This window comes from Esox lucius, chromosome 13 (assembly GCF_011004845.1).
Source record: "Esox lucius isolate fEsoLuc1 chromosome 13, fEsoLuc1.pri, whole genome shotgun sequence".
NCBI lineage: Eukaryota > Metazoa > Chordata > Actinopteri > Esociformes > Esocidae > Esox > Esox lucius.
Window position 1 is genome coordinate 1,415,236 of NC_047581.1, and position 12,234 is coordinate 1,427,469.

Consider the following 12,234-nt stretch of genomic DNA (forward strand, 5'->3'; position numbering starts at 1 on the left):
AGCCAGAAGTGTGTCAGACTGCAGGTCAATGAGTTCCATCTGAATATCACTTGGTGCATTATCCACACTGCAGTTGAAGGGAGAAGAAACCATGTGCATTTCACTCTCAAGAGTTTTGAAATCCTGAAATCGCCTTGAAAACTCTGCATGCAGTGCTTCTAACATGGTTGAATACTTGTGGATGTGATCAGCTGATCTTTTGGCTTCCTTTAGTGTTGGCAAGTGGGTCAGAATGTTGTCCTTCACTTGGCTTGAGATAAGCTGCAACTTTCTCATGAAAGCCTTCACTGCACTGTACATCTCGAGCAAAAAAAGCCCCTTGCACTGCAGTTTGACATTTAGTTTGTTCATTAGTGCAGTCACATCCACAGCGAATCCGAGGTCTGCCACCCAGTCTTTATCTGAAAGCTCTGGGATGTTATGTCCTTTCTTAATTCAGAAATCCTGAATCTGGTCTCTCAGGTCCCAGACACTTTTCAGTACTTTGCCAAGGCTGAGCCACCTGCAGTGATAGCTTATGTTACCTTGTTCAATCTCATTTTCCTCCAAAAATGCAACAAATTGTCTGTGATTTAATTCTCTCGCTCGGATGAGGTTAACTGTTTTAGTTACAGCATCAACAACATGGTTCATTTTTAACACTGTCTTAAATAACACTTCCTGATGTATAATACAATGCAAAAATGTCAATTTCTGCACAGGGTTAATTTCTGTCACTTTATCCTGCATTCTCTTTAAAAGTCCAACATTTTTCCCAGTCAGATTTAGACAACCGTCTGTCACACCTGCCAGCTTGTCCCATTTCAGTCCTAACATGTCCAAACATGCATTTACCTCTGTGAACACGTCATTACCAGTGGTTGTCCCTTTCTTTGACTGCATGGCTGCCAACTCCTCCGTGATTTGAAAGTCGGCAGTTATCCCACGTAAGAAGATGTACGGTGTCACGTACATCGCAGCTCTCATCCAAAGCCAGAGAAAAATAGTCAAAGTCGGCCGCTCTGTTCTTCAGCTGAAGCTCCAAGTCTCCAGCGATGTCTTCAACCCGCCTCGTTACAGTGCGTCGGGAGAGTGACACGTTCTCAAATGCGCCCTTTTTCTCCGGGCGCAACAACGTAACAGAGTCCAATAAGCACTCCTTAATAAACTCTCCGTCAGAAAACGCCTTACTTTTTCTGGCGATTTTGTGAGAAATTACATAACTTGTCCTGACGGCTGCATCTCTGGGGGTGTGAAGTTTCGTAAAAAGTCTTTGTTGGGTTAGCAGTTTTGCTAGCAACGCATCAGACTCCCACGCGCGCTCTTCATCAGACAGATTTCTGTATTAATCCTCATGCTTGGTCGTGTAGTGGCAATTCAAATTATAATCCTTTAACACAGCGACCTGTGTACCACAGATTAAGCAAACGGCTTTACCTTCAATTTCTGTAAAGAAATACTTGGCAGTCCATGTCTTGTTGAAAACACAGCATTCGTTATCAACTTTTCTTTTCTTAGCGTGAGCCGACATCTTGAGGGTAACCTGGCTAGCGTCACTTGTCGCTGTTCATCTTCACTCTCAGCTCACGCACGCATATACGTCCATACGTAAGTAATACAAACATAACGCTTTTCAAAATAAAATTTCCAAAGGCCGAAAACCAAAAACCCCGAAAGAAAAGATTGTGTCAATTATTTGGTGGCCGAATTTTCAGTGTATCCCTATAATTTATGATTGGCCTCACGCGGGCCGGACAGGGACGTACAAAGGGCCGGATGTGGCCCGCGGGCCGTAGTTTGCCCAGGTCTGCTGTAGAGGATCATTACATTTATGTATTAGAGCTTTGAATGCATGTAATGATTGCCCACCTCCCATTGTATAAAGTCACTGTGCAATTAGTCAATCAAAATGTGTCAGGTTGTGAGAGAAAAAAAAACATATCTTGCCTTCCCAACCTTGCCACAGAACACAGAATTATTTTAAGTGAATAACAAGCAAATTACCAAATTCGTTCACAACTGAAACATTGTAATGGCTCAGGCCAAGTCTGCAATTTGCTATCAGGAGTAATTTAAATAATCTGGGTGCTCAATATTAGTGCTGGATGCAGCATGGATAGGATGCCACTGGAGATCAAACTAAACAGAGCAAAATGCAAGTGAACATGGAAGGTTGCCTTCTCTTGTTCCTTTCACTTTAACAGCACACAGTGTGTACACGTGTGTACTTGCAGGTGAATCTTTAAGGTCATCAATCCTGAAATGGGTTCAGGCATATTGAGTAAATCTATTGTACAGCTTTACTAATTCACAATTAGTAACCACCCAAAAAACAAAAGGGATTTTCCCTATCATCAAGCTCAGCTCGGGTGTCTTTTTGGGGTGTAAAAATTACATTATTGGGCACTAGGGTTGCATGTGAGGTATTGTGTATGACCAAAAATGCCTAGTCACACAAAACATACTGTAATTACAGATATTATGCACACATATACAGTGCCTTGCAAAGGATTCAAATACCTAATCAATTCTCTCATATTACTGAACTGTTTGATATTTTAGTTTAGAAAACAATGATTCTTTATAGTGTATCTTTGAAATACATCTGAAATATGTTTATTGTATAAGTATTTAACCACCACACATTAATATTTGGTATTTGATAACTTTTGCTGCAATAACAGCTTTAAGTCATTTTGTATTTACCAGCTTTGCACTTCTCAGAGTGACTCCTAAACTACTTTTCTGCTAGCTGATAATGCTAGGTTAAACTGGAGTGCTGTTTGGAGCCTAGGCGGGACAGAAAATTATGCTTTACAGTTAGTAAAGAATCCATTGGGTTGGACCCTGCAGTTAAAGTCCTAGCAGCAACCACAAAACAATGGATGGGTAATGTCTTTGGGATAGTTGTTACATTTGCTAGTCCGCATTGGGTTGATTACCTGACCCTTCAGCCTACCGTTTGCCCCCATCCAGAATGTATCCCTCAAATAGTCTTTTAGCTCTCGGTTGAGATACACATTTGAAGATTCGGTATACACACTGAGAACTCCAAAAGCATTTAAACAGTGACAAAATGTGTTTTTTCTAGCTCTTCTGATTTGAAATGATGCAATGAGTATGGTGTTAAAGTGCTGTCAGCATTATTTTGAAGGGACTTTCATCCATATTGGATGGACCATTTAGAAATCACGGCATGTATTGTATATAGTCCTCCCATTTAAATGTTCCAAAAGTATTTTAACAGCTTTATAGCTTTCTCTTATTAGCCCAGTGTGTATGTTTGTATTTTTAACCCTTGTATGGTGTTCGGGTCTGTGGGACCCTTTTTTTATTTTTTATCAAAAGAAAAATGATATGATTCATTATTTTTTCAGACTCATTGGACTTGGTGAAGAACATATATCAGAACACATTTCCAATGACTACACACTGTACACCCCCCACACAAATGTATATTACATGCAGGATGTTCGGGTCCACTGGACCCAGGTCTAATAAAAGTGTGGAAATTGTAGGTCCTGTGTATCTTCACTCTGTCCTCCTCCTGTCTGGGCCTGCTGTTAGTATGTGTGTGTGTGTGTGTGAGTGTACGTGTGAGTTTGGATAAATGTAGCTTTGCCAGTGTGGTTCCTTATCACAACTGATCAAGATGGCCAAAAGATTCTCTGTTCTGAGGGCCTTGCAATTCATTTTGGAAGAAAGAGAAGCTTTTGATGATGTACAGTGGGGAGAACAAGTATTTGATACACTGCCGATTTTGCAGGTTTTCCGACAAAGCATGTAGCAGTCTGTCATTTTTATCATAGGCACTCTTCAACTGTGAGTGATGGAATATAAAACAAAAATCTTGAAAAACACATTGTATGTTTTTTAAGTAATTATTTTGCATTTTATTGTATGACATAAGTATTTGATTGAATATTTGGAACAGAAACCTGTGTTTGCAATTACAAAGATTATACGTTTCCTGTAGTTCTTGACCAGATTTGCACACACTGCAGCATGGATTTTGGCCCACTCCTCCATACAGACCAATACAGACTTTCAGCTCCCTCCAAAGATTTTCTATTGGGTTCAGGTCTGGAGACTGGCTAGGCCACTCCAGGACCTTGAGATGCTTCTTACGGAGCCACTCCTTAGTTGCCCTGGCTGTGTGTTTCAACTCGTGTATTCAACTAATTTTTGAGTCACACAAGAAATTTCTGTCAGAATGTCAGGGAGCATAATCTGAGAAAAAAACATGGCAAATAAAAAAACGTGTGTCCCGTGTGTGTATGTGTGTGTGTATGTGAGTGACACAGAGACTGAGGGAGAGCAGGGAAAGGTAACACAGCTAAGCGAATAATCTGCGTGTTTTAAATAGCGTTAAAAAAGGAAAGACATTGACTAAGAACATTTACTCTATAATTTTATTTTAGTTAGTTTTGTCAACCACACATTACAGTTTTAATTAGTTATCGTTTTTTTGTAATGCCTCATTTTTATTTCAGTTAACGACAATGTTTTTTCCCACCTAGTTTTAGTTTTTTCGTTCGTTTTCGATTATAACCTTGATCAGACCACATGACCTTCTGCCATTCCTCCTCTGGATCATCCAGATGGTCATTGGCAAACTTCAGACAGGCCTGGACATGCGCTGGCTTGAGCAGGGGGACCTTGCGTGAGCTGCAGGATTTTAATCCATGACGGCGTAATGTGTTACTAATGGTTTTCTTTAATACTGTGGTCCCAGCTCTCTTCAGGTCATTGACCAGGTCCTGCCTTGTAGTTCTGGGCTGATCTCTGAGTTTGCTGGCCAATTAAGAACAGGGAGACCATGGTCCTTAAACCAGGGACTGGTTGCTTTGGCACTGTGTGCAGGTGCCAAATCCTGTTGGAAAACGAAATCTGCATCTCCATAAAGTTGGTCAGCAGCAGGAAGCATGAAGTGCTCTAAAACCTCCGGGTAGATGGCTGCGTTGACCTTGGACCTCAGAAATCACAGTGGACCAACACCAGCAGATGAAATGGCACCCCAAACCATCACTGACTGTGGAAACTTTACACAGGACTTCAAGCAATATGGATTCTGTGCCTCTCCTCTCTTCCTCCAGACTCTGGGACCTTGATTTCCAAAGGAAATGCTAAATTTACTTTCATCAGAGAAAATAACTCAGCAGCAGTCCAGTCCTTTTTGTCTTTAGCCCAGGCGAGACGCTTCTGACGCTGTGTCTTGTTCAAGAGTGGCTTGACACAAAGAATGCGACAGCTAAAACCCATGTCTTGCATACGTCTGTGCGTGGTGGTTCTTGAAGCACTGACTCCAGCTGCAGTCCACTCTTTGTGAATCTCCCCCACATTTTTGAATGGGTTTTGTTTCACAATCCTCTTCAGGGTGCGGTTATCCCTATTGCTTGTTCACTTTTTTCTACCACATCTTTTCCTTCCCTTCGCCTCTCTATTAATGTGCTTGGACACAGAGCTCTGTGAATAGCCAGCCTCTTTAGCTATGACCTTTTGTGTTTTGCCCTCCTTGTGGCACCAGGTGTCTTCAATATTGAACCTTTTCACAATATTCTAATTTTCTGAGATACTGAATTTAGGGTTTTCATTAGTTGTCAGTTATAATCATCAAAATTAAAAGAAATAAACACTTGAAATATATCAGTATGTGTGGAATTAATGCATAAATTAGAAAAAATTCACTTTTTGAATGGAATTACTGAAATAAATAAACTTTTTGATGATATTCAAATTTTATGACCAGCACCTGTACATGCATCAAGTGCAAGAAGTACATATACAACACATACACAGTAAAACTCTGCCGCTCCTGTGTTGTATAGGCTGGTATGAAAAGGCAATGTGTTCAGTGAGGCTGATGTGTTGTCTAGACTGACATGGTTACTGTATATGTTCAGCTTGTGTTGTGTAAACTGACCTGAATAGGTTACATTTTTAATGATATTCAAATAAATAAAAATCAATAGTTATGGAAAAAAAAAGGTTTTTTTCTACTCATTTCTTGATTATGATTGATTTTCTTTTTTATTTCATTTTATTAAAAAACAAACAAAAAACAAGTGGCACTTTAATTTATAGATGTGATCTAACAAAGGTAAAAGGCTAATATTTACTATATGTCCTGTTTATATTCCTTGTAATTGGGATGAAGTAAACATCTGTTGAGTATTTTAACATAAATTTTTTTGATTGTGTTAAAAACTGCAGCGGTCCACCAGACTCACAAACACTGGCTGAATAACATAAATATGATACCACACAAAGGTTACCACACAAGGGTTAATGCATGGAAAAAAGAGCTTTCAAAGGTCAGTTTTTCTAGGCTTTGCACTTGGAGTATGTTGCTAGTGTCTGACAACATGGATTAAAGATGTGTCAAAGAAAGTCAAACTGATCATCATGAGAGATTAATAATAAAAAAAAACTTGAAGGCCAAAGAATGCTCACCATAATAAGGAAAAAAGAGAAAAGATGAAAACAAGTAAAAAAGATCACACACACTTTACAGGAGGTAGACATGTATGTGTCGGACTTCCTATCTGTAGAAGCATTTACCAGCCAAACTAAAGAAGTTGGAATGCAAGGTGCAAAGTTGGTTTAAAAAACAGGAAGCTTTACAACTTACCTAAAAGAGCCCATAGAGTTCTGGAGAAATGCAATATGGTCAGATAAGACAAAGATTAATACGTACCAAAGTGAAGGAAAGAGGAAGAGTGGAGAAAAAAAACTGGCATACCGACAGTGAAATTGTATCATTCCTAAAGACAAACTCCAATCATGTGAGTACATAGCAATTCACCCCTCTCCCACACAACAGTCAATGGAAAGAACTGGAGCAAAAGGAACAGTACAAAGGAATTCATAATCTCTTCTGTGTGAAATAACTGAAAACATGTCTTATTTTCTAGTTTCTTCAAAGTAGCCACCCATTGCTCTGATTACTGCTTTGCACACTCTTGGCATTCTCTTGATGAGCTTCAAGGGGTAGTCACCTGAAATGTTTTTTCAAGAGTCTTGAAGGAGTTCCCAGAGATGCTTAGCACTTGTTGGCCCTTTTGCCTTCACTCTGCGGTCCAGCTCACCCCAAACCATCTCGATTGGGTTCAGGTCCGGTGACTGTGGAGACCAGGTCATCTGGCGCAGCACTCCATTACTCTCCTTCTTGGTCAAATAGCCCTTACACAGCCTGGAGGTGTGTTAGGGGTCATTGTCCTGCTGAAAAATAAATGATGGTCCAACTAAACGCAAACCAGATGGGATGGCATGTCGCTGCAGGATGCTGTGGTAGCCATGCTGGTTCAGTATGCCTTCAATTTTGAATAAATCCCCAACAGTGTCACCAGCAAAGCACCCACACACCATCACACCTCCTCCTCCATGCGTCACGGTGGGAACCAGGCATGTAGAATCCATCCGTTCACCTTTTATGCGTTGCACAAAGACACTGCTGTTGGAACCAAAGATCTCAAATTTGGACTCATCAGACCATAGCACAGATTTCCACTTGTCTAATGTCCATTCCTTGTGTTTCTTGGCCCAAACAAATCTCTTCTGCTTGTTGCCTCTCCTTAGCAGTGGTTTCCTAGCAGCTACTTGACCATGAAGGCCTGATTCGCGCAATCTCCTCTTAACAGTCTAGAGATGTGTCTGCTGCTAGAAATCTGTGTGGCATTCAGCTGGTCTCTAATCTGAGCTGCTGTTAACCTGCAATTTCTGAGGCTGGTGACTCGGATGAACTTATCCTCAGCAGCAGAGGTGACTCTTGGTCTTCCTTTCCTGGGGCGGTCCTCATGTGAGCCAGTTTCGTTGTAGTGCTTGATGGTTTTTGCGACTGCACTTGGGGACACATTCAAAGTTTTTGCAATTTTCCGGACTGACTGACCTTCATTTGTTAAAGTAATGATGGCCACTCGTTTCCCTTTACTTAGCTGATTGGTTCTTGCCATAATATTAATTCTAACAGTTGTCCAATAGGGCTGTCGGCTGTGTATCAATCTGACTTCTGCACAACACAACTGATGGTCTCAACCCCATTAATTAGGGAACAAATTCCACTAATTAACCCTGACAAGGCACACCTGTGAAGTGAAAACCATTTCAGGTGACTACCTCATGGAGCTCATTGAGAGAACACCAAGGTTTTGCATCGCTTCAAAAAAGCAAAGGGTGGCTACTTTGAGGAATCTAAAATATAAGACATGTTTTCAGTTATTTCACACTTTTTTGTTAAGTACATAATTCCACATGTGTTCATTCATAGTTTTGATGCCTTCAGTGAGAATCTACAATGTAAATAGTCATGAAAATAAAGAAAACGCATTGAATGAGAAGGTGTGTCCAAACTCTTGGCCTGTACTGTATGTCATTTGATGAAGTAATAATAGGCCTACTAATAATGGTGTCTCACCGTTGTTGTGAACATTTCCACCAGGTTATATTAAGATTTTAAAATCTATGGAGATTTTAAAATCTACAGACCTCCACGTGCTAGCCAATGGTACCCTGACTGCTGTTAGGTACCGAGATGAAATCCTCAGACCCATCGTCAGACCTTACGCTGGTGCAGAACAATGCCCAGCTTCATGTGGGGCAGCTCCTGGATGTGTAGGCAGCTCCTGGATGATGAATGCATTGATGCCATTGACTGACCCTCACATTCCCCAGATCTGAATCCAATTGAGAACCTCTGGGACCTTATTTATCGGTGCATCAGATGCCGCAAAATAGTGTTACAGAGTGTCCAGGAGCTTACTGATGCCCTGATCCAGGTCTGGGAGGAGATCCTCCAGGACACCAACCGCCATCTAATCAGGAGCATGCACAGATTTTGTCGGGAGTGCATAAAGGCAAGTGGGGGCCATTCACACATTATGAGTTGCCGTGATGAAATGGAACAGCCAGTGATTTCAATTGTTTACTTTGATTTTCGTGGTGAGTTGAGATCCAGCCCTCAATTGGTTGGTGATTTTGGTTTCCATTAACCACTGTCATTTTGTTATCAATTAATTACACAATGTACAGTAAAGACTTGGATCTTTAATATATTTTGTTCATCAAGACCCAATGCGTGATTTAAGCGTTTCCTTACTTTTTTTGATCAGTGTAGTTTTAGTAGGTAGATTTGAATAGGAAGTGATAGTGGTTGTAGATGAAATTACAGTACATTATTATAATACATTAATAATTGTTGTTATTTTTACTGATTATTCAATCAAATGGCATGGCATCATCTACCGCTTATCCGGGGCCGGGTCGCGGGGGCAGCAGTCTAAGCAGGGATGCCCAGACCTCCCTCTCCCCAGACACTTCCTCCAGCTCTTCCGGGGGGACACAGAGGCATTCCCAGGCCAGCCGGGAGACATAGTCCCTCCAGCGTGTCCTAGGTCTTCCCCGGGGTCTCCTCCCGGTGGGACGGGACCGGAACACCTTCCCAGGAAGGTGATCCGGAGGCATCCGAAACAAGCCACCTCAGCTGACCCCTCTCGATGTGGAGGAGCAGCGGCTCTACTCTGAGCTCCTCCCGGGTGACCGAGCTTCTCACCCTATCTCTAAGGGATCGCCCAGCCACCCTGCAGAGAAAGCTCATTTCGGCCGCCTGTATCCGGGATCTTGTCCTTTCGGTCATGACCCAAAGCTCATGACCATAGGTGAGAGTAGGAACGTAGATTGACCGGTAAATCGAGAGCTTCGCCTTGCGGCTCAGCTCTTTCTTCACCACGACAGACCGATACATCGACCGCATTACTGCAGAAGCTGCACCGATCCGTCTGTCAATCTCCCGTTCCATCCTTCCCTCACTCGTGAACAAGACCCCTAGATACTTAAACTCCTCCACTTGAGGCAGGTACTCTCCACCAACCTGAAGTGGGCAAGCCACCCTTTTCCGACTGAGGACCATGGCCTCGGATTTGGAGGTACTGATTTTCATCCCCACTGCTTCACACTCGGCTGCAAACCGTCCCAGTGCATGCTGAAGGTCCTGGTTAGAAGTGGCCAACACGACAACATCATCCACAAAGAGCAGAGACGAAATTGTGTGGTCCCCAAACCTGACACCCTCCGGCCCCTGGCTGCGCCTAGAAATTCTGTCCATAAAAATTACGAACAGAACCGGCGACAAAGGGCAGCCCTGCCGGAGTCCAACATGCACAGGGAACAAGTCTGACTTACTGCCGGCAATGCGGACCAAGCTCCTGCTTCGGTCGTACAGGGACCTGACAGCCCTTAGCAAAGGACCCAGGACCCCATATTCTCGAAGCACCCTTCACAGGATGCCACGAGGGACACAGTCGAATGCCTTCTCCAAATCCACAAAACACATGTGGATTGGTTGGGCAAACTCCCATGAACCCTCCATCACCCTGTAGAGGGTATAGAGCTGGTCCAGTGTTCCACGGCCTGGAAGATTTTATTGTTCTTATTTCTATGACATATTTTGATTGTATTTTTTATTATCTCAGAAAAATGTGTGGGTTTATTTCGGAACAATATACACTCACCTAAAGGATTATTAGGAACACCATACTAATACTGTGTTTGACCCCCTTTCGCCTTCAGAACTGCCTTAATTCTACGTGGCATTGATTCAATTTCACCTCAAGTTTGTGCGTGTTGTGGCTTCACAAATGCTTTGCTGCATACCTCGGTTGTAACGAGTGGTTATTTCAGTCAAAGTTGCTCTTCTATCAGCTTGAATCAGTCTGCCCATTCTCCTCTGACCTCTAGCATCAACAAGGCATTTTCGCCCACAGGACTGCCATATACTGGATGTTTTTCCCTTTTCACACCATTCTTTGTAAACCCTAGAAATGGTTGTGCGTGAAAATCCCAGTAACTGAGCAGATTGTGAAATACTCAGACCGGCCCGTCTGACACCAACAACCATGCCACGCTCAAAATTGCTTAAATCACCTTTCTTTCCCATTCTGACATTCAGTTTGGAGTTCAGGACCACACCCCTAAATGCATTGAAGCAACTGCCATGTGATTGGTTGATTAGATAATTGCATTAATGAGAAATTGAACAGGTGTTCCTAATAATCCTTTAGGTGAGTGTATATTGTATAAATTGGTGCTTTGGCAATATTTACACAATGTTTTTCTTGCCAACAAAGCAAATTGAATTGAATTGAGTAGGTCTGATATGTAACTTGGCCCTGAACCATTCAGTGATTTAGATGAGTAGCAATATCTTAAAATCAATTCTATGAGATACAGGGAGCCAGTGCAGAGACCTAAGAATTGGTGTAATGTGTTATAATGTGTTATTCAGGCAGCTGTGTTCTAAATGAGCTGCAATTTTCTGAGGGCTTTTTAGAGAGACCTGAAAACTGGCCATTACAGTAGTCCAACTTAGGTACTGGAAATAAAAGCGTGGATACATTTTAATAGACATGAATCCTCTAATTCTAGGGGGTCTGGCTGGTTGGGTCGCTCACCTTAGTGACTGCTGGGTATCCAATCACCACCGAGGAGGGGCAGTGGCTCTTCTCCTCATGCGACACTTCCACTTCGGTGGCCCACTGGTCCAGGAATCCACTAGGGGTGTACAGGCCACAATCCCTCACACTGGTCTCCCGCTCAAAGTCCTCGCACACCCCGTCGCCATCATAGAAGTAGCACAGGCTGGGCTCTTCTGCAGGAAGGGGGAAAGAACTTTGGGTTTCTGTACTGCACATATAGGCATGTACTAATAACCACTTGCCAAAAAAACCGAATAGACCTGGAAACTGCATATGCACAAGATCTGGAAAATAACTGGAATCAGGAATAGGAGGAAAACGTTGTTTCCAGCACTGACATTCTCTATCCCCTTCTCCTTTGGCCCTTAAGTGTTCGATTTACAGTTGAAAGCCACACCAGCCAGCCAATCAGCTCGTCCGCCAACTAGCACCCTTGACCGCATGGACGGCCCAGTACATCACAGTGGCAGAGCTCTCTGCCATCCAGAGGAAGGCCCCACATATTATCAAAGGCTTCACCTACTCAACCTATGGACAGTACTTCCAAGCAGTAACAGTACATCAAGTCTGTAATCAACAGGACCCTGAATAGCTTCTACCATCAAGCGATTAGACTACTAAAAGGCTAATCTGATGGCTGCCCAGACCATTTGAATCATGTGTATAAATTACAAATGTCTGTTTCTGTGCATCTCATAATTTGGGAAGGTTTGTAAGTAAGCATTTCACAGTAATATTTGGTCCATGTGAGAAGTACAATGTGATTTGATTGAAGACAAATAGCCAA

The 12,234-nt window shown here is 42.4% G+C and overlaps 1 protein-coding gene across 2 annotated transcripts in view; it reads right to left on the minus strand.

Annotated features, from left to right (window-relative positions):
- Positions 1 to 12,234, minus strand: part of pappab (pregnancy-associated plasma protein A, pappalysin 1b) — a 222,641-nt gene that overhangs the window by 113,592 nt on the left and 96,815 nt on the right. For both annotated transcript variants that reach the window (XR_003782799.2, XM_029124699.2), the window contains exon 10: positions 11,424 to 11,620. Coding sequence is in view for 1 of the 2 variants with exons in the window: in XM_029124699.2 (XP_028980532.2) it covers positions 11,424 to 11,620 (197 nt within the window). In the remaining variant the exon portion in view is untranslated. The remainder of the gene's footprint in view (positions 1 to 11,423; positions 11,621 to 12,234) is intronic.